The 25874-nt window shown below is 39.7% G+C and overlaps 1 protein-coding gene across 6 annotated transcripts in view; it reads left to right on the forward strand.

Moving 5' to 3' along the window:
• The window catches only part of TFEC (transcription factor EC), a 141685-nt gene that overhangs the window by 27991 nt on the left and 87820 nt on the right, over nucleotides 1–25874 (forward strand). For 4 of the 6 annotated variants that reach the window (XM_068932807.1, XM_068932812.1, XM_068932817.1 and 1 more), the window contains exons 1-2: nucleotides 8158–8299; nucleotides 17596–17843. In XM_068932807.1, coding sequence (XP_068788908.1) covers nucleotides 8161–8299; nucleotides 17596–17843 — 387 coding nt within the window. In that variant the 5' untranslated portion in view covers nucleotides 8158–8160. Of the gene's footprint in view, nucleotides 1–8157; nucleotides 8300–17595; nucleotides 17844–17950; nucleotides 17967–25874 lie in introns of those variants that run through there. The other 2 variants (XM_068932839.1, XM_068932843.1) reach the window with 2 other exon arrangements.

Below are 25874 nucleotides of genomic sequence, written 5' to 3' on the forward strand. Positions count from 1 at the left end.
TGTTCTTTCATCTGCCAAGTGACTTCAGGTGTGCAGTTACCTAAGCGTTTTGTTTAAAATTTTTAGAAAATATTTTTCAGAATTCATATTTTTAAATAACTTTTATGAAATATTGTTATCAAATATCAATTGTACAGAAACTTCAATGACAGATAGAACAGGTTGTTTTAAACACAACATTTCCTATGAAGATTCCATTCTAAATGTCGGCTGGTAGCAATGAAAATGTCTACTGGTACCAAGGTAACACTTTACATGTGTTTTACTATTGTTGGATTAAATCCAGTGTACTCCACGTCTTGTTGGACTGTTCCTTAACATTTTAACTCTATAAGAACAACTCATGCCAATTAACTACCACCGAACAGTACTTACTAAGCAGATGTAACCGTAACAACTTCGCACCACATAAAATAGCACATTTCATTATTATGCCACGTGTGGTTTTTGATCTTGTCAGGACTAACAAAAGGTATTTCATGAGTGTAAGAAAGACATACAAAAGGACAGTCTAGGTGGTGTGGGGTGCTATGGGAGTGATTTAGCAAATGGTTTGGTTCATCTACACATTAAGAAAGCACCATGCACAGGGAGCTGTGAGACACTGCATGGCATTGAGTTATTTTCTGGATGAAACATAAACCCAAGGTTGGATTTCATTGTAATTACCACAGATCACATGGTAGTTTTAGCAGGAATAGCAGGAATAATCAAAATCCAGGGTAACTGATTAAATACTACTATTGCAACAGAATACATCACTGAGGTTTCTCATTTCCTAACCTACTGCCCAGTGCTGCTTTTCTTTGTAAGGAGCTGTTACAATATGTACCACAGGTTGTTCTGCATTAGTGCTGTGTTAGTGTATTAGTGTCGTTAATACTGACTCACATATCCAGAAATCATGTGGATACATAGTTTATCCGTAAACCATACCTTGGCTTTGGATATGTGCTTTGGACATGTGCAACCCTCTTAGAGGGCAGTGCTTTGCACATAAGTTGTAGAGACTATTTCTAGAATTTGTTTCTGTAAATAATCCATTACAAGCGTATACCTTGAGACACATTAATGGTGGAGATCCCAAACTGTAGCATTTTGTAAAAAGTAGTAACTGGAGTTAGTATGGAAAAAATCTTAAGACCTTAGTGCTGAGATTTTCTTCTATTGAAACTTTGCTGTGTATTTGTAGTACAACTATGTACGTGCAGTCTATCAACTCTTTAGGCCCCAGATTTCTATCATGTCAGGGATGAGCTCTGCTTCCCTCAGTGGAGAGTGGTCAGGTGGAGCTTAATCTTCTCTCCACGGTAGTTCTGCTTTTCCTTGGGACCCTCTACGCATTCCTTCAATGCAACCCTGCAGGTTCATGCTCAAAGATAGAAAGGTGAAAGAGAAGAGAAGAAAATCTTTTAGAAATCTAACAGAAGCAGCCTAATAGACAGTCAAAGTGCAGTGAGGCAAGGGCAGCACAGAGCTTGAAGGGACCCTGATATGTGAAAATAAATGGCCTTCTAGTCTATTGTAATATCCAGTAATTTAGGAGGCCAAACTTCCATTTTGTGGCTGTCTTGGGAAAATAAACTGTATCCCAGAAGAAGAACAAGAAGAAAACTCTGTGGGCAGAAGGTATTGCCCTGTTATTCCTGTCAGGCCAGGATTGAAAGAATATCACTCGGGGAGAACAATGATAAGAGAGAAGAGAGAGATGCAGAGAGAGGGAAAATAGCGAGACATATAAAGAATGTGCAAGATCCTCATAACTGATGTTACTAGCCTGATGCTGCCAATTTCATACTTAAACTGGTAGCTTAAATGTAGTAACTATGCATCAGTGGTGGCATTTATTAAAGCCTCATCACTAAGATTTAAAATCCTGGTCTTCACACTCATTTAAATGGTTATAAATGTGGGTAGACAGAGACTTTGATCTTCTTCTCCAGAACTTGCAGCCTCACTTAGTAGGTGATTACTGGACAGCTGAGAGAGACCTGCTGCCGGGTGCCATACACATGCTGCACTAACGTCATTCAGTAGGAGGAGCTGAGTGACACGTATTCCTTTCGGATGAATCTACTGCGGGACACCTGACCTACCTGTATTAAATAAAAATTTCAGATCTTTTACTGTTATTTCTTTCTCTCACTCTTGCAGTCACTTATCCTAGTTTTAAAAACAGGATGTGTGCTCTGCATGTAAATCCTTGTTCGCTGTCCGAGCTTTCCCTATAAGTAACAAGAAACTATGTAGAGTAGCCACAACGCCAAAGTCTTTTCAGCTACCTAGCAAGACACTTCTGTATTTGTATGTCATGACTGTTCAGAGCTGAGAAGTACTACCTAACAGCAAAAATGAAGTATGTGTAACTAGAGGAGGGCTATCATCAGTTTTTTTGCTCCTTTAAAGCATTTTGCTGTATTTGCAAAATTATATTGATAACCTTGTTAAAGTTTAACAATTTATGCAGATTGCTCACTTTCCAGTAAGCAAGCTGCAAAATTGTATATATCATTTTTCCAGCATCGTAAAACAGAGTAGAATTATGAGACATCAAGTGGCCCGAGAAGAGAGCTCAGAAAGCAGGAAATGTGTGTTAGCATTCACTCAGTAACATACCCTAGCCCTGAAATACCATCTATCCACCTCTCTCATCATACCAGCACAGGCCATGGGGGAGAAGAGGTCTCAAGTGAGCAAAAGAGACATCACAAATAAAAATGGTTGTCTAGATAGGGTGCCCTCAGAGAGTACTGTTATGCTCCATGCCTGAAGCTGTTACTTTAGAATATAAAGAAAATAAAAGTATACAGGAGGAAATAGGCTGGTATTTCTAATAGCAATTGCCCAATTACAAACGTGAGTGGGATGAAATGGGTTGTTCAAAAATTATCTATGTATTCTGGTGAAGCTAACAGCAACATCTGTTGTTCAGATTGTCTAAAATTTTTTAACTTGGTGATTGTTTCTGACCTAATAACTGTTTGTGTTGAAACGTTCTTATTTCTGGACTTTTCTCCAAACTAATTTCTGTGTGAGTGTGAAAATTTTACACTGGGTGAGAAATAGCTCCATCATTTCTTGATTTCTGCAAGGTTACAGAAAACATACATTTTGTCAACATGAAACCCTTTTATAGCTACTTACTTGGAAAACTATTGTTATTCCATGAGATGGAGATGGGACTTCACATTTGCCCAGCAGGCTATTGAGGATCAGAAAGTTGTTGTTTATCTAAAAAAACAAAATTTACCAGATCATTAGATTCAGTATTTGTAGGTTGCACATAATCTCTTGGGGTTTTTCTGTAACAAGGAAATTCTTGCATCCCTTTGAGCTTTGTTGCAGTGCATAGCTGCAGAGACTAAGGAAAAATTTTTATACAGCTGAGCCTTTTGCCTGCTGGAGGCAACAAAAACAAGATCAAAGAGATGCTTCAAGCTTCATTTCCAGGACTCCCCTTGGTACAGAGTCAGGGAAATGGAGAAGAACATAGAAATAGGAAAGTCAGCTATTGAAAAGTTGGGAAATGACAGGATATTAAAATTGGCCAGCAGGTATTCACACTGTGTAGTTTAGGCTGTCGGCTGGAGAAATTTTTATGCTCTTCATCTTATTTAATATGTAGCAACTGTTTTTCTGATAGTAGCACTGCTGCATGTCTTATTACAGATTTCCCAGCACCAGGTCCTCAAAACGTAAGAACGAGAGGATTCTGCTGTGCTCTTAATGCCTGTGTCGGGTTGCCACCAGCCACTCCGTGTTCAGAACCATAATAATCCTTTAATTTTTATTATACAAAGGTCACTCTTAATGTATTGGATTTTGAGGCTGTAAATGCGTAGTCATGAGCCAGCCTCTTTGGAATATCACAACATAATGACTCACACCGCTGGCATTTTTATTAATCATATTTGCTCATTCTTTTGTTATGTTACTTCCTCTTCTCCCTCAGTATTTGTCATTAAGAGGTATAATACTTTGGTTTAAATAATAAAAGTACACAACCATTTACATTCAGAGATGTAGCCCTACATATGTTGTGACTGAACATACAATTAAGGTTTTTTTGTTAGTATTATGCTCTTGTCTGTTTTTCTTCATGCCTCATATCCTCAAGCCACGTGAACTCAATAGAATCTCACCTCATTTTCTCTTACAAAAAGAAAAGTTCTGTTTTTCCAGAACTCAAATATTGAAAAAAAGGATATAAAGAGTTAAGAAAAGACATCCTCCCCCTCCAAATTATTATTCTTTTACTTCTTCAAATAGCATGATTTGAGATTAAATGCGTAACTTTTGAAATCAATGGATTTATGATACATTTAAAATTAGACTTTGGTTAAGGAGAAACTGTCACACTTGGTCTGGACACCGGAAACAGTGAATTTTCATTGGAGGTTCCATGAAACTTCAATTTGTTTTCCGTTTATTTGCAAGAGCCTTATTCTAAGACAGCCTAAGGTACTGCATTCCATTGCATTGCAAGGGAGGTCTTGGACCCATGCTGAAGAGATGCCCAAATGACTGCATGAAGACCAGTTTGGATCAGGAATCAGTCTGTCTGTGCTCATATGACGGTGAGGTAACCCTGCCAACATCATTTCCTGATGGAAGCGGGCGCCTCATGTTGCATCTTTTGAGTTTAATGACATGGGTCTGTGCTAGTCTGTGCATTTGGCTGCAAATGTGCCCATTGTCTGTCATTGAGAGAGCTGGGCAAGTCACACATTGTCTGTTTTGGCACTTAACTTAAGCAGCCAAATTCCAAAATCAGAATTTCTTGCAGTGCAGCCTAGTTTTGGTCAGGAGAAAGTATGCAGATTGTCAGCAAAGGTGGGATATCTTGTCAGCTAAGCTTTCGGCACCAAGACGGAGGGCTGTCTGGAGCCTTCCTCACCATCTCTAGGCCATATGCAGCCCTAGGCTTTTAATGTAAACTAGTCCTGCTGCTTTGCTGAATCAGGGACTATGTGATGAGGGCACAAAGCAGGAAAGAGTGGTTACATTTTCCATCTTCTTGGGCTGGGCAGGACACTCTTGTCCTAACAGTATATCAAGTGCATTGATCAAAGGAATGTGCTTGTTTCTTTATGGTTGGAGGTGGAGGGCATTAATTTCTTTTATGCAGTTATACAGTTCTCTAAAAGTGTATCTTTTAAAGGTTGTACTTTTAATATGCTTGCTTTTATATTTTCAAACATAACTAGATGTGCTGATTAATGAGTTATATAAATGGAAGAAAACTGTAAACTAAAGAATCACATCATTCGTTTCTGAACAGCTAGATTGCTGGTGTAATTTGCTTCCCTTGAAACAGCACTGAGGAATACTTTCCAGAGGGCTGAAGTGAAACCGCTGAATGTGATGATCTTGCCCCCTAGTGGCCTTCATAGAGGATGATTGGTTTTACACTGTCAACTACGAGATCTGATTTTGACTCCACAGGTGGGAAATTTAAGTCTTAGTAGAAAAACAGATTCCTCCCAAATTGAAAAGGTACAAATCAAAGGTACATATTTAATATTGATATCCAGACTAATCATTTACAACAACTATGATATTTTAAAGAGATGTCTATACATAATATTCAGATTCTGTAATGTTTTCATTAACAAAATTGACAATATTAGTCAGTATTTTAAAGTCTTAATCGGCTATGTACCACCTTCATTTCCATCCTGAGTAATATGAGGCACTGGTTCTCAGTTATGAATTGTGGATCACTGGTGGTCTGTAAGACATCGGCAGGTGATTCATGAAATGAATGCAAAAGCATGCATATACATTTCCAAAATATGCAAACAAACAATTGAAGAAAATAGGGAAAATCAAAAAAGAAACAAATGTTCAAAGTTTATCATGTTTTTAAGCTAAGAGTTTTAAAAGGTCTTTGATTTTTAAAGGTCTTTGATTTAAAAGACTAGAAAATTTTTTTTTAGTAGTCTGGAAATGGATTAATATCAAGGATTAAGGGGACAAATACTCTAAGGAACTCTAAAGCTTCTCCTGGCAGGTTGAAAGCACCTTTCATCCCTGGAGAGTGCAGTGAGAGCTGAGGGCATTCAGGACTGGTGCTTTCAGGATCTCCACTAACTACAGTTAGCTATAGCTATAATCTCCAGTACTTGTTATCTTGTTCAAACGTTCCTTCCAGTAAGTTCTTGGGATGTGCTGCCCTATAATATTGAATCTGCTGCAGGTACTGAAAGCAGGAAGAGACACTGAGGTGGAATTTTTAACATCTCTTACTGACCGAGGAACTTGTACCTGCCTGAAAGCCAGTGGGACCTTTGCTATGGGAACACTCTTTCAAAGACTTCTTTTGAAACATCCTCTTTATAATTTTTCCACAAGATCATGTTAGGTAATAAATGTAGTTTATATTGTAAAATAGTAGTGGCTGTAATGCATTTTAGCTTGTGGGGGAAACGCTTATGCAACAAAACAGAAGTTGAAGACGACAATATCATACAAAACAAGAGCAGCATAGGCTTTTCATTATCAAGACATTAGTAACAAAATAAGAATATTCAGCTGTTGTAGGTAGGAAAACAGAAAAAATAACTGTTACCTTGCAAAAGACTCTGTGATTTTATCCCACACGCTACTTTCTGTGCTCAGCCCAAGTTGCCACATGTTTGTCTCCGCAAGGTTGGGGTTAGCCAGTAAAATCCCCCAGAGGCTACTGTGCAGGTTCACAAATACATGAGAACTCTGTAATGCCTTTACGTAAAGTAAGTAAAAATTGATACCTGGAAAGCTGTTACATGTCGTAACATGTCATAACTTGTTATGCACTGTCACCATTGTTCCATGTTACCTTGTTCTTATGTGTTATTTATATTGTGTTATGTCACTAGTGCATGTCATTATTATGACACAATGAAAGAAAGATTTCAGTAAGTTGATAAAGTTCTGGTAGGATCACTATCCTCAACATAAATGCCACTGCTGCTGTATGCCCCTTCCCCCTACACCCTCAAAAAATAATTTAGGAAACATCTGTAGACTTTCTTTTGGGCTATAACACCTATCATCTGAGTAGTTTGCTTTCTGTTTTTCTTGTTTGCTGCTGTCTTTCCAGGATAAGGTCAGTTTTGAGGGGGAAGATGAAACTTAGATATTCACTAGTCTTATAATGAAGAAAACTGAGCTGTATTTCTTGTTTTGTCAGAGACTGCTTATGAAACCTCAGCCAAGACACACAGAATTTGATTTTATGAGATTCTGCAAACTAAAGCAGAGCTCCTCGTGTTTCCATTGATTCCAGCTCAAACTTCAGATGGTCTCTCCTTCTAAAAAGCACACAAAAGCCTTATTCATTCTGCCCATTAATATGCAAAGTGAGCATCATCATTATTCCTTCCTCTAAGGAGGAACAGTAAGGATTAAATATACTAGTGTTAGTGTGGTGCTAGTGAGAATGTATGTTTTCGAAAAGCCACTAAAAATCTCACATCCAAACAAGAACAATACAAAAAAAGAAAAAAGAAAAATGAATATTGATGCATCCTAAGTTGCTATGCTGCTAGGAAAAGCTATTTTTACAAGGCATGATGTGTTTTTTTCCCTTATACTTTCTATGCTCTAAATTTGACTTGCATCTTTATTTTCCAAAAAATCTTGTCTGGAGTTATAGGCAATACTTTGGGATGAGGAGTAGTATTGATGTTTGTGGCTGAAACAGGCTAACCATTTATGTCACAAGTCATGAAACATTTTTATTTTTAACCTTCTCTCTGTGCTTCAGTGACTCTTGTACAAAGATTTTATTGGCCTTTGAAAGAAAGCTATGTCAAGGCCAATTCTCTCCTGGTTTGTCCTCCTTTTAAACACATAGAGAGTGTGAGAGCTGCATGATTTGCTAAGGATCTACAGATTGGAAACAACAGTTCGTTCTGGAAGAGAACCTAAATTATTTTATTGTCCTAGTGGTCAAATTAAAGCTTGATGAAATTTATGGCAACTGGGTGCCTAGATGCGTTTCTGTAGCTATTAGGATATGTGAATACTTTTTGTGAGGCTAGTGCTGTTCAGGTACGGTGCCTTGTATGTGAAATAGATACATGATGTATACTTCCAAGGAAACAATTCATATTCCCCAGAGATAGCCTTCTTTATTTCCTCCTAAGAGCTTAATAACTGTATCCGTTGCAGTGGATGACACCGGTCATCTCTCTGGCTCAGTATCCCGTCCCAGCAGTTGGCAGTAGTAGAGGCCTAGACAAGAGTCCAAGGACGTCTCAAGAAAATAATCATTCTTCTCCAGAAAACAACACCAGCTTCAGGGAATCTGCAGGTCAGCTAATTCCTGTGCCATTCCTGAGATGTAGTATCTTTGCAATTAATAGCCCTTTATATTTTTCCATTAATTAGCCCAGTGACTTTCTGAACATATGTAACTTTTTCCTTTCTACATAATCCTCTGATAAAAAGTACCACAGTTTAACTGTATGTAAATGAAAAAATTTTCCTTTTGTTTGTTCTGAACTTGTCATGTAGTCATTTAATCATAGATATGATGTTGCTACTGCTTAACTTATGAAAAGTATGATGCAGTCTCTCTGTACTTTCTCCACCCTAGTCTTACCTGAGGCATCTTTTCTCTAGGGTGGAGAATTTCATCTGTTTATTTGATCCTCATGAGGAAGTCAAGGTATATCTTTAACCATCTTTACTATTCTTTTTATCACCTCTTCCACTTCTACTGAGTTTTTTTTTTTTTTGCACAGATAGACAAGAACTACACATAATATTTGAGATATGGGTAAGCTGTGAATGTAATTCATGTCAAAGTCCCACTTTCTGTGCCGTTCTTTATTCCTAATATTCTATCTACTTATTTGACTGCTACTGATCATTAAGGTGGCCATTTTATAGAACGATCTCTTTAGCTTCAAGATCCCTTTCCTAAAAGGTGGCAGCTAGTTCCCCAAGAGCCTCTGCTGCTGATATATAAAGTTAGAAATGTTTTCCCCCAAGTACATCATGTTATTTTTGATGACATTGAATTTCATCTGCTTTTCGTAACTGTTCAGTCAATATCATAAGATCTTTCATTTACACTACTCTCAATAATAGGCAAATTTTGTTACTTCCCTCTCCACCATTTCACAGACTTTATGAAAGTTTGGAACATCAGATAATGCCTCTGGGATTTTGCTAATGACTTTTCTTCATGGAGAAAACCTACCGTTTACCCCTACTCTTTGTTTCCTGGTTTTCAGCCTGATACTAATCCAGGTGAGGAGCTCTCATTCTGCAATACAGTTGTCCTTAGGCATCTTTGGTGAGGAAACTTTCTAAAAGTCATTTGAAAGTCCCAGTGTACTGGGACTGTGTCAGTTGACTCCAATTTTTCCTCACACTCTGTGACTCCTTCAAAGAAGTTTAAAAAAATTTGTAGAACAGGGCTGATTTTAGCAAAAGCCTTGGCAACTCTATCCCATTAGACTGTTATAGGCATCATGTGTGTCTAACTGTCTCTTGTTTTCATAATACCAGTTTGTCTGGCATGAATATCAGACTTACATGGACTCATACGTTTGGCCAGCTTAAGAAGAAAGAATAAACGCTGATCTTGTCCTTCAAATGAAACTAGCAGTGAATTCAATTTCAGAAGGAGGCAAAATAGGACGGTTGCATGCACAGCCTCACCTAGAGACTCACTGAAGCCTTCCTCTCTCTAGATCTGTTTACATTTGTGCTTTAGGTTGGCCATTTCTACAGTAGTTCAGCATAATGTACAGCTTTGTGTACATGGCAGCTTAGAATTTGTGTATTTCATGAGTCTTCATTAGTGTGGCTCAGAATTGCCTTTCTTCTATGATTAGCTGATTTGAATACCGGCAAAATTAAAAAAAAAAGGTTTGATGAGCAACAGCACACGTTGCAAATGCACAGCAGAACAAGTAACACTTATAGATGTGCCATATTTAGGATATAAATACACAAATTGAGGACATACATTTTCAATACATGTTCCAATTCAATTCCATGTTCAATGGGAAGAAAATATTCACAAGGAATTTATTTAAAGCCGTTTTAAAATCCTAGATTCTTTATTAGTCACCAGCAGAATTTTCCCCTAACCCATGTTGCCGTAAAAAAGCATAAGTCACCTTGTTTGAATCAAAGACAATTATCTCAGCCATGCATTGCGAAAGCCAAAGGAAGGTATTCTGACGATAAAGAGCTATTTTGAGGTGTATGAGCCTTAATGATAGTGTAGCCCATAATACTTGATTTTCTCCTTTGCATGCTGTTAGGTTGACACCCTGTGCATTTGAGCACATTGCTGATATATAGTGGAGCTAAGAATACCTCAGTGAAATCCAGGGCTTGTGATGAGCCCGTGTGGTCACAGTAAACCCAGACATTATAGACCTTTGTAACTGGTAGTGACAATATTGTTTCACCAACTCACTCCTTCACAACAGAAAACAGTTTGCTAATTGCCATCAAGACATTGAACTTTCCCCTAGAACTTCAAATTAAGTAATATTCTTTACTTCTAAGTTATTTCTCAAACATTACTTTCTATGCTATCAGCAATTAAAGGACTGGAAATAGCATAGCTACATAGCAATGAGGCCTCAGCCGGGATTTTTCTCCAAAAATTTTTTTTCTCTGCGAACAGTAATTAAGAAAAAAATGCTTGTACATGAAATCCTGCTACTGCCCTACCTCTAAGACCTGGATTTTGAAAGTTGATGGCAGGGGATTCTACATTTTCTTTTGCTCCTACTCCAACCTCATCCCTCTGCAATAGTGACCTCTACACTTATTTTGCCTTTCAAAGTCTTAAAATTCAGTTTTTTTGTGCAGTCATTTACACTCAACCCTGAAAAGAAGATACATATATATTTATAATGACAAAAGAGAAAGTATTTCTTAACTGTTATGGGCTTCTGATATTTTACTAGCCAAATTCACGTTCTCCCTCACTCTTATGGGTCTCCCTGTGGTGACTCTGAGCTCTGCTGATCATGAAGACAAATGATGGAAGCATCTGATTTACAGCTTTTTAGAATCAAAGAAGTTGGAAAGGGAAAAGACCTTCTAGGTCATTTTGTCCATCCCCTGCCAGTACAGGATCATGACCTACTGTGCAGTAACTTCACCAATGCTTTGGCAAGACTCAGTTTAAATGAATCAAATGATGGAGATTATACCATTTTCTTTGGGATAATACTTCCCTGTCACTTCATAGTTTCTATGAAGAATGGTTATGATGTTCTACCTAGTATTCTTAATAGCACTGCAATTACAAGGATAACTTATTTTCTTCGTATAATCAGTATTTTTCTCTTGGTATGCGTATCTGTCACACACAGGTGGGCAATTATGTTAAAGGTCCTGTATTTGTCATGTAATTCTTTCTAGCTTTCTTTATAAACTCTCTAGTCCCTTACCAATCTTTGCTGTTTACTTTCATTTGACTTCCTTCTATTTTATTCATCCTTCTGGTATAGGCTGCTCAAAACTATGTGTAATGTTTTTTAGGTTATTCTAGGCATAATACTCATTTGTTAATGTTCTTCAGCAGGAAGACTATTCCTGAGTCATAATGGGATGCGTCTGGATATGTGATTCCAAATCTCATGGGTGTTCCTCTTTATAGCTTAATGCAGTTCTCTGACCAGTTCTCATTCTTGTCTTTTATTGTGCCAATATACCTTTTACACACTGCTGAAATTCTATTTTAGTGAATCACCTTTCCAATTCTCAAGTTAGCTCACTTGTTCATTATCTCCATTATATAGTATTCTATGTCTAACTACTTATTTCCTCGTGACCTTTTTGTAAAATGCAAAACTTTTTGCAGGATTTCTGTATCTTATGTTTTACTCAATCTGGAAATAAAAAAATGTAAGTCAGACTTTGAGTTACAAAAATTGTATTGAATTTTTCAAAATAAATTAATCTTTTTGGAGCTACAGAAACTAAACTGCCTTTGTCATAAATATGCATTTATTTCTTAGCATTGATACAATACAGATCAGAGATAAGGTTCTTTGGTTATACTCAATGGACATTTCCAAACCAGTACATATTTACCTTTCATTTAAAAACAACCTTCATGCAAAATTCTCATAGAATTTCTCACTCTTAAATCACTTCACGTACTTTCAATTTTAACCCATCTTTATTTTTTTTTCCCTCCCTGTTGATGAATTCTGAAGAAAATAGCATGGGAAGAGGGAAATTGTGTTTGAAATTATTGCAGAAGTTAAGTAGGATTAACTTTATTGAACTATTTGTAAATTATGCAAATTATACAAGTTAAGTTGGATTTCAGATTTTAAATATTCATTTCTGTTGAACTTAATTTTTACTTTTTTAACCACAACAATGCTGAGACAAATGCAATTTTAGTATATGGAAACATGCTTGAAATTTTGGTATCTTTTGTACATAGCATTTGTATGTGACTGTCCTCCTTCCTCAATACTTTTACTGAGGGATCATAAATATACATTCTCCTATAAAAACAGATTCCTTCAGATTGCAACTCTCTGTCAAAATTTGCTGCAGGCTAAAAGCTGGTAAATGAAGGGTTAACTAAAAGGTCAATGAAATGTGAAGAAATCTCTCTCTCTAGATGTGTACAAAAATAATACTTGTGGTTTTAGATGTCTTTTATGTTTCTATTGCTCAAAAATAGATTTTTTTTTGATTGAACATTTTCAGGCTTCCATTGCCTGAAATAGATGACTGCCTTAGGGCATTTTTGAAGGAGAAAACTAAAAGAAAAATGACTAAATTCCTTTGTTCAGAGGAACTGCTGCTCTGCATAGCCAGTAAATTTTTTAATACAAAGACATACTAGTCAAGGGGGAGTTTTGCTTGCAAAAGGTCTACAAGATTAAGTTCTTAATATGCAAGTGTGACACCCAAATAGGTGTGATAATACTGCAGTGACCAGGAAAGAATGGTTACAGCTGCTTTCTCAGTTTTCATACTTTAGAGCTTCTTGGGTGTTTACATTTGAATAGTCTGGCCAAAACAATAGAGAAAGAGCCAGTGAGGGAAGGAGGGGAAACCTTTTACTGTGGAACAGCTGGGAGCTCGAGTGGTTGAGGCAGTTTGGTGCTCAGACAAAAGAACAAGATGGTCTTTGGGAACATGGGAAGATTTGGGCTTTTGCTGAGCTTTAGCATGGAGCTAGTGATGCACCTACTTGCAAAGTAGATAATTGATCCAGGTATAGTGGATCAAAGGCTCTGAGTCACCCTCAGGTTACTGTGCTTAATGTGGTGTGGACAGTGTCAGGCTAGACACAAACAGTTTGCAAGATGCTGAACAGGAACCTCAAAATGAACCAGTCACTTTATCAGGCTTTCATCTGAATCCTGGCCTAGGCTCCTAAAAGAAAAACAGAGGAAAATTGCCCCAGTCCGTATGTCCTTCTCTCTTTAGCATTGCATAGGGAGCTTATATTGAACAGACTTTCATGGTACAGAGTCCTGATCCCACTCCCACTGAAGCTAGAGGGACTGCAGCAGGTACAAACCTTGCACTCTGGGAGTTGCGCTCCCTCATTCAGCTTTCTTTGAGGGTAGAAGAACAGCACAGACTCCAAATGCTCAGGTTTAAAAGTAATCCAGTAGTCCAGTAATAGTAATCAAGGAAAAGTATTGGGAATAACTGCACCAGAATGCGTTCTCATCTTGGATGACTGAGCTATGTACAAAAGGACTAACTGCTTACTGCTCATGGCTAAGGAAGACAGGAGCAAGTTTCTATTCCAATTTTATTTTAAAGTCAGCCCAGATGAGTTAGCCAAACTGTCTGGTCCTTGGTTTTCCCTCTTGCTTGTATTAGAAAATGCTGCTGTGAGGGGCAGTGAAATAATTTTCATGAAGTACTTGCATGATTCTCAGCTGAGGAGGCTCTGAAAGAACAAAGGAAGATCCTTGTCTTGCTATTTATTCTGGGCACCCAAGCAGCACTCGGTGAGGAATTGCAGAGGTCAGCCTTACTGGAATAAATCTTAGAAGTGATGTTGATTTTGTAAAAAAATGAAAAAGAGATGTTAGGATGTTAAGGCTTACATTTTTATTCAAGTACGGTTATCCCTTCCTTAGTGCATACGATCAAGTAAGAAATGCATTGAAAAGGACAAAGCCTTGAAGAGAAGGAAAAAAACGTACCAGGCTTTCTACGTCTCTAGTGCTGCTGCTACTACTAAAAATGTTCTATGTAAAGCTTAAAATTTTTTTTAATATTCTTGGATATGTATTGACATGCTAGCTCATAACAGCTACTTAATGGCTATTATAGTTTAATAGCTTCATAAAATACATTTTTTGAAGACCCTAAGTAGGCATTTGCATAATTGGAGAAGGAATTCTGAGGGTCAGAAAAACAATGCACAGTTCAAAAAATCATTTTGGTATACATTAAAACATTGACTAAGTTCATAAATACCATCTGGAGTTGAATCTGGTGAGGAATGTGAAGGGCAGCATGAAAGGCTTCTACAAGAACAAACTGAATCAGCAACAAATTGAAGCTTAGGGAGAACATGGGCTAGCTGCTGAATGGGGCAGGGGACCTGGTGACAGAGGACATGGAAAGGGTCAGGGTACTCAATGCCTTCTTCTCCTCTGTCTGTACTGTAAGATCAGCTTTCAGGGATCCCAGGAACCTGAGACCAGTAGGGAAGTATGGCACAAGGAGGACTTCGCCTTGATAGAGGAGGATCAGGTTAGGGAACATTTAAATTAACTGGACATACACAAGTTCATGGGACCTGATGCACCTATGAGTGCTGATGGAGCTGGCCAGTGTCAGCAGGGCCACTCTTGATAATCTTGGAAAGGTCATGATGATCAGGGAAGGTTCCTGAGGATGGGAAGGGAGCAAATGTCACTCCGATCTTCAAGAAGTGGAAGAAGAAGGATCCAGGGAACAACGGGCCAGTCGGCCTCACCTCGATTCCTGGAAAGATGATGGAGTAACTAATCCTGGAAACCATTTCCAAACATATTAAGGAGAAGCAGGCAATTGGGAGTAGCCAGCATGGATTTACAAAGGAAGAAATTGGCTACCAGTCGGCTACTCGACCAACCTGGTAGCCTTCTGTGGTGAAGTGACAAGCTCAGCAGAAGAGGGAAGAGCAGTGGATGTCTATCTCAGCTTTAGAAATGCCTTCAACGCTGCCACCCCTAACATCCCCACAGACAAACTGGTGAAGTACAGACTAGCTAAGTGGACAGCGAGACGCACTGAAAACTGGCTGAGATGCCGGGCTCAAACAGTTGTGATCTGCAGCACAGAGTTTGGCTGAACTATTTAGGCCAGTCACTAGTGGTTTCCCCCAGCAGTCAATGCTGGGGCCGGTACTGTTTAACTCTTCATTAACAGCTTGGAAAATGAGACAGAGGGCCCCCTCAGCAGGTTTGCCGGTGACACTAAACTGACAGGAGTGATTGAGACCGCAGATGGCTGTGCTGCTATTCAAAGGGACCTTAACAGGCTGGAGAAATGGGCAAACAGGAATCTCACGAAGTTCAGCAAAAGGAAAGGCCAAGTCCTGCACCTGGGGAGGAATAATCCCATGCACCAGCACAGGCTGGGAGCCAACTGACCGGAAAGCGGCTTTGCAGAGAAGGGCCTGGGGGTCCTGGTGGACAGCAAGTTGGACGTGAGCCAGCAATGGGCCCTTATAGCAAAGCTGGCTAACAGGCTCCTCGACCGCACCAGGAACAAGGTCGCCAGTGGGGCGAAGGCAGCCATCCTTCGCCTCTGCTCAGCACTGGGGAGGCCACAGCTGGAGGGCTGGGCTCGGGCCTGGGCTTCCTAGGGCAGGAGAGACATGGACCTACCGCCGTGCAGGCAGCAAAGGACCACCAAGATGCTTAGGGGCTTGAAGCACCTGCCCTGAGCGGAGAGGCTGCGAGAGCTGGGCCTGTTCAGTCTGGAGAAGAGATGCCTCCGGAGGGATCTTATCAGTGTATATAAATATCTGATGGGGGGAGGTAAAGGAGACGGAGCCAGACTCTTCTCAGTGGTGCCCAGTGACTGGACGAGAGGCAGTGGGCACAAATTGAAATACAGGAAATTCTGCTTAACTACGTGAAAAGCTTTTTTTATTGTGAGGGTGGTCAGACACTGGAACATGCTGTGCAGAGTAGCTAGGGACGCTCCATGCTTGAAGATACTCAGACCCTAAGTGCACATGGCCCTGAGCAACGTACTTCAGTTGATCCTGCTTTGAGCAGGAGTGTTGGAGTGGATGATTTGCAGAGGTGCCTTTCCTCGCTCAGCCATTTTGTGATTCTGGTGTTCAGAGAATTCATGATTATTTGATCTACTGTTTTTATTAGAGATTTTGGAAACATCTTTACTTTCCTTTCTTTTTTTCCTCCCCCAGGGAAAATCATGTAGCGATTAATATTGTTTAAGGTTGAATTAATAAACAAAAGGCTAGCTCACATACGTTATACCACTTCCCTCATTTTGCTTTCTGTTTATCAGTACTTTCTGGCAGGACCCAGGCCGAGCAACAGGAGACCTGATTTCTCGTGTCTTACATATTACAAAAAATATTTACTGTACAGTTAATTAGGGATGGTGTTCAAGGCTTCATTTTGTGTTTCCTGGGGACAAAGACAGTAAAACCAAGTGTGCTGTTATTTTAAAGGGTTGGATCGGTTGATGCTAGAAGCCCTTTCTCACATGAGTAATTCTGATATGAAGTTTTCTTCCTCAGAGCTATTCACTTTTGAAATGGTTACTTATCTCCAGGTCAAGTCTTTACGTTTCATATGACTGTTTAGAAATTGAACTGTGAAAATATTTCTTCTTCTAAACACAGAATGTTAATGCAGATGGCTGTTAGCAACTCAATTCTACCAGCAAACTGGAATGTCTACTGCATACAGAATCAGTTTCACCTTCATTACTTTTCAAGAGGTTACTTACGTATATTTTGTATCCGCTATAGAATAAGTAGAAAACAGAATAGGGAAAAATAAAGGCTTCTCATATCAATTTTTTTTTTTCAGCTGGCGGTTGTTCCTGTTTTCAAGTGTTTGTTTCTACTTTAATGAGGATACCAACTTTCATCCAGTGAGATGTGTGGGTCACTTTGTTAGTGCACTTGCACATACCAAGGCAATACACCAGCTGGAAATTTTGACTTTTAGCTGAATTATTTCTCCCCAGCAAACGGCTTTTCTTTTGACATATTTTAATGTACTTGCACACTGAGAAGAAGAGTGGGTGAACAGAAAACAGACTGTTTTATTAACCCAGCAGTCACCTTTGAGAGCCATACATGTCCACTTTTTTCTTGCCTTTGTACCTAATCCCAAGAGACTGGTACCTGGCTTCCCTTGGAATAACAAAGTCAGTCAAAAACCTCCAAACATGATTGTTAACTGAATGCCAACTGTTTCTTCTCATCTTTTTTTTTTTCAGTAGTATGTTAGGGATTGTGTCCTTATGGGTGCCCTATAACTATAACATTAATTTGGCTTTTTATTTAAGGATTTTTTTCTCTTGCAATAGTAGAGTTACATTGTGCAAGTAATTAAATTGCTCCTTCTTTTTTTTTGTGTATGTGTGTGTGTGTGTGTTTTATAGTGATTTTTTTCAGCTCTGCTAATAGTGCAAAGGGAAGAAATAAAGCAATGCTGCAGGCACTGACTGGGCTACAGTTTCAGCTCAGAGGAAAGCTACAGGATCAAGAGTGGACAGACAAGCATCCTCAAGAAGAAAACCATGAACATTATTCACAGTGTCATTTACCAGCTTCACAGCATCCTGGGTTCAATGGATTTTTTCCAGTGGGAACACACTTTTCATCAGACAAAGCTCCAGCAATCTCAGAGGTACCTGTACTACCAACATTTACAAAGCAGATTTCAGAATGCTGTGTTAACTGCGGAAAGCTATTCTTAATTGCAACATAATTACCTCATTTTGAAGTTCATCTAAATCAATCCAGGAGGGAGGTGAGGGATAATGCTGTTAAAGTTACATTTTCTAAAAAAAATATGTAGGGCTCAAGCAAGTGTTGGGATATTAACTAACAATTTCTTGTGCTCATTCTGCATCAAAAAATGCTGGTCGAATCAATAATCTTGGCACAACTGTCTAATGAGCTAAGGCTGACAACGTACAGTCCATCTTCCCTTTGGATAGTGGAATGGCTCTGGAGTTTTCCTTCCACATCGTGCAACGTTTCCTGGCAGCAGATAGGCTGAGGTTCAGGAACGGTGGGAAGGGGAAGGGGCCTCACAGCTGCAGGGGTGCCCCTCACCTGGTGGCAGCGGATGCAGGTTCTCATGATGTGGGGAGAGAGGGGATGACTGCCTCCTGGCAAACCTGTGCCTGGCAGCTGTTAGCATCATCCGTTTGGGAGTTTTTCTCCATGGCTGTTGACAGCTTTGGGCAGCCTTAGGCTCTGGTCTGGACTCCCTGCCCCAATGACCGGCAGTGGAGAAGCAGTTTGGCGGGGTGGTCACTGTTCTGTATGCAGGGGACGGAGGTAATATCACGCAGCTACTCTGTCTCAGCAGGGTCTGTGCGGGGTTGCAGAGCAGCGGCCCATCGCCCGAGTTATGTGTTGCTGGCTGTGCATTACAAAACTCAGTATTTGAAAAATAATTACTGAGCATATCAGATGAGGCCACCATATTTCTCTCTATTCAAATAGGAAATAACTGTGGTATTTCAGATACCACATGGTGGCAGCTGTTGATAAAGGCTGATACCAGTTTGCTTTTAATTTATTAAACAGAAGAAAGCTAAACCGTAGTGAGTGGAGTAGCCAAGTAGCCATTTCAGAGATGTTACATGTGACAGTTTGAAACCCAATATCTTGACCCTTTCTTTCTCATTTAGCAGTGGGAAGGAAAAGAAAAAGATAAGTAGAGATTCAGTTACTATCCAAATTCTGCATCTAACAATGAATATTTTACATCTTTTGACTGCTAATAAACTTTCCCTCCAGGTCTTGCCACTCCCTTTCTCTTCCGGGCTCCCTCTGCTCTCCAGTATTCTGCACTGTAGCCTGGGGAAAAGAAGTTTAAGAAAAATAATAAAGTTTTTATTTATTCCTTACAGCTTTTCTGCCCCTGTGGGCATTTGTCTGCCTGTCTGGCTAATGCACTGTAATAAATCTGCTCTCTGCTGTACACACATATATCCTTCTATCAATCAGTGAGAGGAAATGCTGAATATGGTGAGCGCTAACAAGCACTCAGAGGGGTCAGTACACCAGTGCACTATACTGGCAGGCTACTTTCCCTACAGGCTGCCTCTAATTGGGGGAAGATAAATGAGGTGGCATGTGGCTGGCACCATATTTTCTTGCCAATTTCCTTGCTTTGGCAAACTGACCAGCTGCTTCATTTTGCAGGGCGGCACTAACCCTCCCCAGGCTCCTGGAGGAAGGCAATTCCCTCTTAGCCCCTTTACTGACTCTGAGTTGGCTGGGGTAGGTGGCGCTGCTGGAGGAGGTGCTCCTGCAGTGGCTAACAGGGGATCAAAGAGAGCTGAAGAGCCTGGTGGGGATAGCACTTCCTTGCAGGCTGGAAATCATAATGGAAGGAGATGTGGGAAAAAGTGAAAAAAAGGAGCAGAGGAGTGAAGGAAAGGAAAGCAAGGGAGAGTGGGAAAGAGCAAATATACAATGGAAAATGGTGAAGGAAGTGGCAAAGAGGGGAAATGGATTTAGGAAAAGTGGGGAAAAAACAAATAAGAAGAAAAAAAAGTAAAGAAATAATGATGAAATGACACAGAAATTCATATATTACCAGAGAGAAATACTAGAATTAGAAAAAAATAGAAAAACAAAAAAGTTATTGTGCAGAAGTCAGACTATGGAGGAAGCAACATCTCCAAAAGATCTCAAGGAAGATCTGGTCATCAGAGGAGTTTTTCAAAGACAGGTTTCAGGTTTTAGACAAAAAATCGTGCCCAATCCATTAGTAAGTAGCAATGCTTTAAGCTGGATTTCTATAGGCAAGCTAACTTCTAGATGTTTCTTCTCATCCACTTGTGGGCAGCCAGCAAGCCATCAAGGACTGGCTGTCATTGCTCATTAGCAAGACTCATGATTGAGTAAGTTTTGTACCAGAGGCTTTACAGCAAAGCCAATCTGTTAGCCGTGGACTGTGTGTCTGGTAGGTGAAAAGGGATTTTTCGGGAAGAAGAGAGGAACTGCAAATCTCTGAGTTCTGAAGTGAGAACTCAGGGTTTATAGAATGTAAGAAAGGATCACTATGCCTTTGTGGAAGTCCCACATTTTCTCTAGATGCACAGAGGTTCTGGTGTTGCTAAGTGTATCACATTTATACCAATAGTAGAATGATAACAAATCTTAATGCTGACCCAGCATTCCCAACCCAGAATCAGCACCAATGAGCGAAGAAGTAGCACTGAGAACACTGTCTTTGCGATCAAGGTTTTGGGAAGGGAGCAAGAAAGGTAGCCAGAATTTGCTGTTTTAGCAAGAACCTTGGCAAAGATCTAAGAAAGAGATCTCAGAATATGACTCATGCTGAGGCCTCTTTTTTGTGACACAAAACTTGGATCCATATTAGCTTCTGTGCTGATTAATGAGAATCATCTTTACTCTCCCAGAAGGCAGGTCAACCTATAGAAATGCTAGGGACAGTAAAAGAGCTACTGGATTTTTTCTTACATTGTTTGTAGGTCTTATAAGCTAAGTGACTTTGGTGAATATCTGAATTGGTGAATTGAAAGAAATTGCAGAGGAATGTAGGATGTGGTGTTAGTGACTCAGAATGTGTGACTTCTACTCTTGAATGAATGTCAGATGAGGTGAAGGACACTGCATGGTGAGAAATACTTCAGTCAACGGGTGAAAGTCAGGTTCTAACTCTCTGTAATAAAAAACCTGTTGCCCTTTTCTTAAGAGTGGTCCACCAGTGATCCACTGGTTTTCTTGGTGGTGGTCCACCAAGTGGTCCACCATCTTGGTCAAAATTCAGATAGTGACTAGGAACACCTTTCGACAGAAAATTTATTTTCTTTAAGAATAGCTTTTATTAAATATCAACGTTTGTGGAAATGTCAGTGCCCTTTCTTCTTCAAGCAATCAATCAAAGCAAAATCTTTATTTAATATTTCGCTTACCTTCTACCCTCCCACATCCTTTGATGGAGACATTGAAGTGGAAGGGTAAATTAGTTAATATATACATTCCTTCTCCAGCCTTTCCCTTCTTCATGGCTTGCTTCTTTGTTGTAATGACAAATTGTGTGTAAGCAAATTCAGGATTGTGCAGGTACTTTTAATATTGGAGCTTTTTAGGTAAAAGGAATAATACTATACCATAATTATCATTGCTAAAAATAATAATAATCATTAAAATAAAAACTTCAAAGCAAGATCTATTGCCTGGCAAAAAGGCACTATGACTGGAAGAAAGCTCTTGCTATGTTGGTATTTTAAAAGAGTTAACAGGTTATTCATGCTTAATAGGAAAAGAATGGCTGATATGGGACTCACATAACAAAGAATAAAAAAAAGGTAATGTGGCTTATGGAAAATTGATCATGTCGAGCTAACTTTTTATCTATTTTGATTAGAATTCAGGTTTGGCTGATAGTGGTAAAAATGTTAATATAAGATTGTTAGACTTTCTCAAAGTGTTTGATTAGTAAACTTGCCATGCAATCATTGAATTAATTGACTAAATAACTGACAGATCTGAAAATGGACTTGGAAATGGGGGATCGTTCCTGGGTTCGATGTCCTTTGGACTGGGATGGGAATGAGTTCTTGGGCCGGTGCTACATAAAAATGTATTATCAACTGGTGAAAAGAGCTTACGTGTGTAAGTGACTTCATTATTAGAGGAGCAGAAAAGAGCAGAGTATAGAAAAATGCTGCTAGTGTAGAATAGCATGGGTCTTTACACAACATGTGCACAAGTAAATCATGTGTATTTTAATGTGAAGTAAACAAAATTTCACCTCTAGAATATGAAAAGCTGTATCAGGCCAGTTCATGACAGGGTGGGGGACTTTGACCTGGGAAGCTGTAAATTTGAGGAGTACTTAGGAGTCAGAAGGCTTGACCAACAAAAAACTAGCATTGAATGAGGTTTAAGGGCGACCTATTGAAAATCCACCAGCACTTACACAGACACTGAAAGACTGAGAATATGCTCCCCAGTATACACAGCAAAGGTACACAAAGTAGCGGCTGGAAGCTGGATTCTCTGGGCAAGAATTATTTCACCTGACTCCAGGCACCTACAAGGCAGATGTTTGCTAAATACCTTCACATAACTCCCTGTGAGGAGGAGTGATGCTTGCCTCATCTACTGGAGAAAGCTCCAGATAAGGGTCTGCCTGTTAACCATTTTAAAATACCTACCCTACTACGATCCTCTCAAATTCTGTAAGAGTGTCTAGTGAGAATAACACCCATTGCAATAACCTGGGACACTGATGAGGCTATGAGGTAAGCTTCTCAAAAGCATTTCTATAAGTGGGCTATATCTCTTTTGAAATAGGTGTTTTAAAGCTTCCGGGAGTTTATTTTAATATGTATTCTTTTAGAACTTTTTGGTAGGCAACTTTTTACTTTTAAATACAGAACAGGTCTAGTCCAGACACTGGAAGAACAAAAGTCATGGCTTTTTTACAGTATTCTAAATGCCACAAGTATCTGTTATACTTAGAAGTCCTGTGTTGCCTGTCTTATATCTCCCATGTAGAGGAATCTCATTTACCCAGTACTGGTTACAATGGCTATTTTCTATTTCCTCTTCTTTCTAAAGTCCTCTGTTGGTAGCAAGGACACCCCACATTTAATGTAGGAGTACACAGACATTCTAAACCAGATTTGCCTTTTGGTGGATAATCTCATGCATAATCTCTGTTGACCACAACTGCCAAAGTCTATCCAGCGGTCATGTGTTAATTCTTTCCAGAACTGTTGTGGCTATTTTGATTAGGAAAAGAAAGAACATCTTGCTGTACACACACAAACAGCTCATTTGAGTGCAAAGAACCTTCACTACACTCCATATGCAGGAACATCCCTGTCAAACAAATGTATACATCTCACCTAACCCTGTAGTGTCCGCAACATCTTGTTAGGGCTTTACTGGAGGCAACAGCTCCCGTGTGAGTGATATGTTAGCAGCACATAGGGACATAAGGATTCTTACAGTACAATAGAGCAGTGGTCCACACAGTTGAATATTCTGCTTCGGAATGCCTTCTTTGGGATCTCCTGTATCTCATCGGAACTAGATGCCTTAGCCACTTTTTTTGTGGTCAGTGGGGCAAGCAGGCACTTTTAAAGTCCATTTTATCTGGCTTAAGCTAGGCATTTACTTTCAAGTAAGATGGTTTGTACTCTAAAAGTGCTTTTTAATCCCTATTTACTGAAAAGAGAGTCTAGAAAATTAACTTGAATGTAGGCATCTGCCTTTTCTCATACGCACAAGTCAAATGAATTCTACCTCTGTCTTTTGCTTCAGTGAAAGGATAGGATTCCACTTTCAAATTAGCTTATGAGTTGATACAGAAGGGTTAAAATTCAATTACCAGAAGTAAAGTAATTGAAGCTGTTACACTTTTTAAGTCTGTGCTGCTGAACAGCTTCTAGCAGCACAGATGCCTATATGTTTCCGGAATTCACAAAGATTTTTTCATGGCAGTCATTTACCATGCACTACTTTTTAGTTTTATGGACAGTCTATACATTTATTATTGATATTAATAAAATTCTTATTTTTAGTATTGATATCTACATCATGAGAAAGCATGCAGAGAAAAAGAAAGGGGAAAATGAGGTGAAGGGATCAAAAACAACAGGAAAGAGGGAAATGGGAAGGAGAGTAAAATATATTTTGGAAGACCTGGAACGAGAAGGAGCAAAACATATGGGTAAGTAGGAAATAAGTAGAAAGATCTGTGTGGGATCCTTAGGCTCACTCATTATTTTGTAGATATGTTTAATCTCTCTTCTTTTCTTCTCCTTTTCAAACTTCACAGACTTCATCTTTTTAACTTTACCATGTATAAAGTCCACAGTCTCCATTCTTCTTCCAATATACCTCATCATTTTTTGTCATTTTTAGACCTTTTTATTTTTGCTATGTCTATTCTTTCACACACCTCTTCACATCTGAGCACAGCTGTTGAGCTACTTCTGTGCAATAATTCCCATAACATGGAAATCACCAAATCACAGAATCACAGAATCGTTTAGGTTGGAAGGGACCTCTGGAGATCATCTAGTCCAACCTCCCTGCTCAAGCAGGGTCACCTAGAGCATATTGCCCAGGATCACATCCAGACGGCTTTTGAATATCTCCAGCGAAGGAGACTCCCCTACCTCTCTGGGCAACCTGTTCCAATGCTCAGTCACCCTCACAGTGAAGAAGTTTTTTCCTCAGGTTCATATGGAACTTCCTGTGCTTCAGTTTCTGCCCATTGCCTCTTGTCCTGTTGCTGGGCACCACGGAGAAGAGGCTGGCCTCATCCTCTTGACACTCCCCCTTTAGATACTTGTACACATTTATGAGATCCCCTCTCAATCTTCTCTTCTCCAGGCTGAACAGGCCCAGCTCTTGCAGTCTTTCTTCATAGGAGAGATGCTCCAGTCCCCTCCTCATCTTTGTAGCCCTCCGCTGGACTCTCTCCAGGAGTGCCATGTCTCTCTTGTACTGGGAAGCCCAGAACTGGACACAGTACTCCAGGGGAGGCCTCCCCAGGGCTGAGGAGAGGGGCAGGATCACCTCCCTCGACCTACTGGCAACACTCTGCCTAATGCACCCCAGGATAATGTTGGCCTTCTTGGCCACAAGGGCACACTGCTGGCTCACGTTTAATTTGTTGTCCACCAGGACTCCCAGGTCCTTCTCGGCAGAGCTACTTTCCAACAGGAAATCTAGCACTTTCTCTGCACTGATGTCCATGCTGCTGAGAGTAACTTCAGTATGCTTATCACCTGCATCAGTTGAAGGGAGCATTAAAAATGCTGGATCACTTTGACTCAGAGTTAGAATTACTTACTCACAGGTAACAATTATCTAAGGAGTTGAAGCTGTGCCCCGTTAGGATGATTTGTTCTAAAGCATATTGTGATTCTTTGTATGAAGGAGGCCAAAACATGTGGTGAGGAGAGGTCTGAGAAGGCAAACAGTCATGTTTTTATCCAGGATCTCTTGATTTCTTCCCTTGTACTCTCAGCTCAGAGTCTGGGGCCACAGTGAGATGTCTGTCTACACTAGAAAATTTAAGTATGCCTGGAATATTTCCAGACATTGAAATTATCCTCCCAGGAGCTCTTAGAAGAGTTCTCAGCACAGTTTTGGCCTGTGACAACTTGTGCTCTCCTTTAGAAAGGTTTGGAAGTTGTAAGGTCCAGGGGCGGTTTCTAACCGGTACTTTGCAAGTAGTTGTGCTACTGTAGAGGCTAAAAGAACTGAATGACAGACATGTGGGATCTTCCATGACTCTTTGGCTTCAGTGCCCAGAGATGTTCCCAGGCACAACAGTTTTACAAGCAAAAGCATAGTTTGCCAAGGTTCTGTAAAATTTCTCTTCTGACAACCAAGTGCTGTTCAGTGTATATTTTGAAATGGGTGGTGCAAATGGGCACAGATCCCCACTTGCAAGGAAGGGATCAGCCATTTTTTTCTGTAAGGAATATTATCAGGTCCCATCCAGAGTTAAAAACTATTTTGCAATTGTAAAGCAGATGATGAGAGATGATTGATAGAGCAAACACTGCTGGCCCTATCTTGAGGATGTGCAGGTTTATCCACTGTTAATGGAAGGAGGTACAATTTCGTGTCTCCTACAGCAGAGAGAATGAATCATCTCCACAGACTTGCAAAGCAGATCAGCACTTTCTGAAATTTTGAA

This window comes from Struthio camelus, chromosome 1 (genome assembly GCF_040807025.1).
Source record: "Struthio camelus isolate bStrCam1 chromosome 1, bStrCam1.hap1, whole genome shotgun sequence".
Lineage (NCBI taxonomy): Eukaryota > Metazoa > Chordata > Aves > Struthioniformes > Struthionidae > Struthio > Struthio camelus.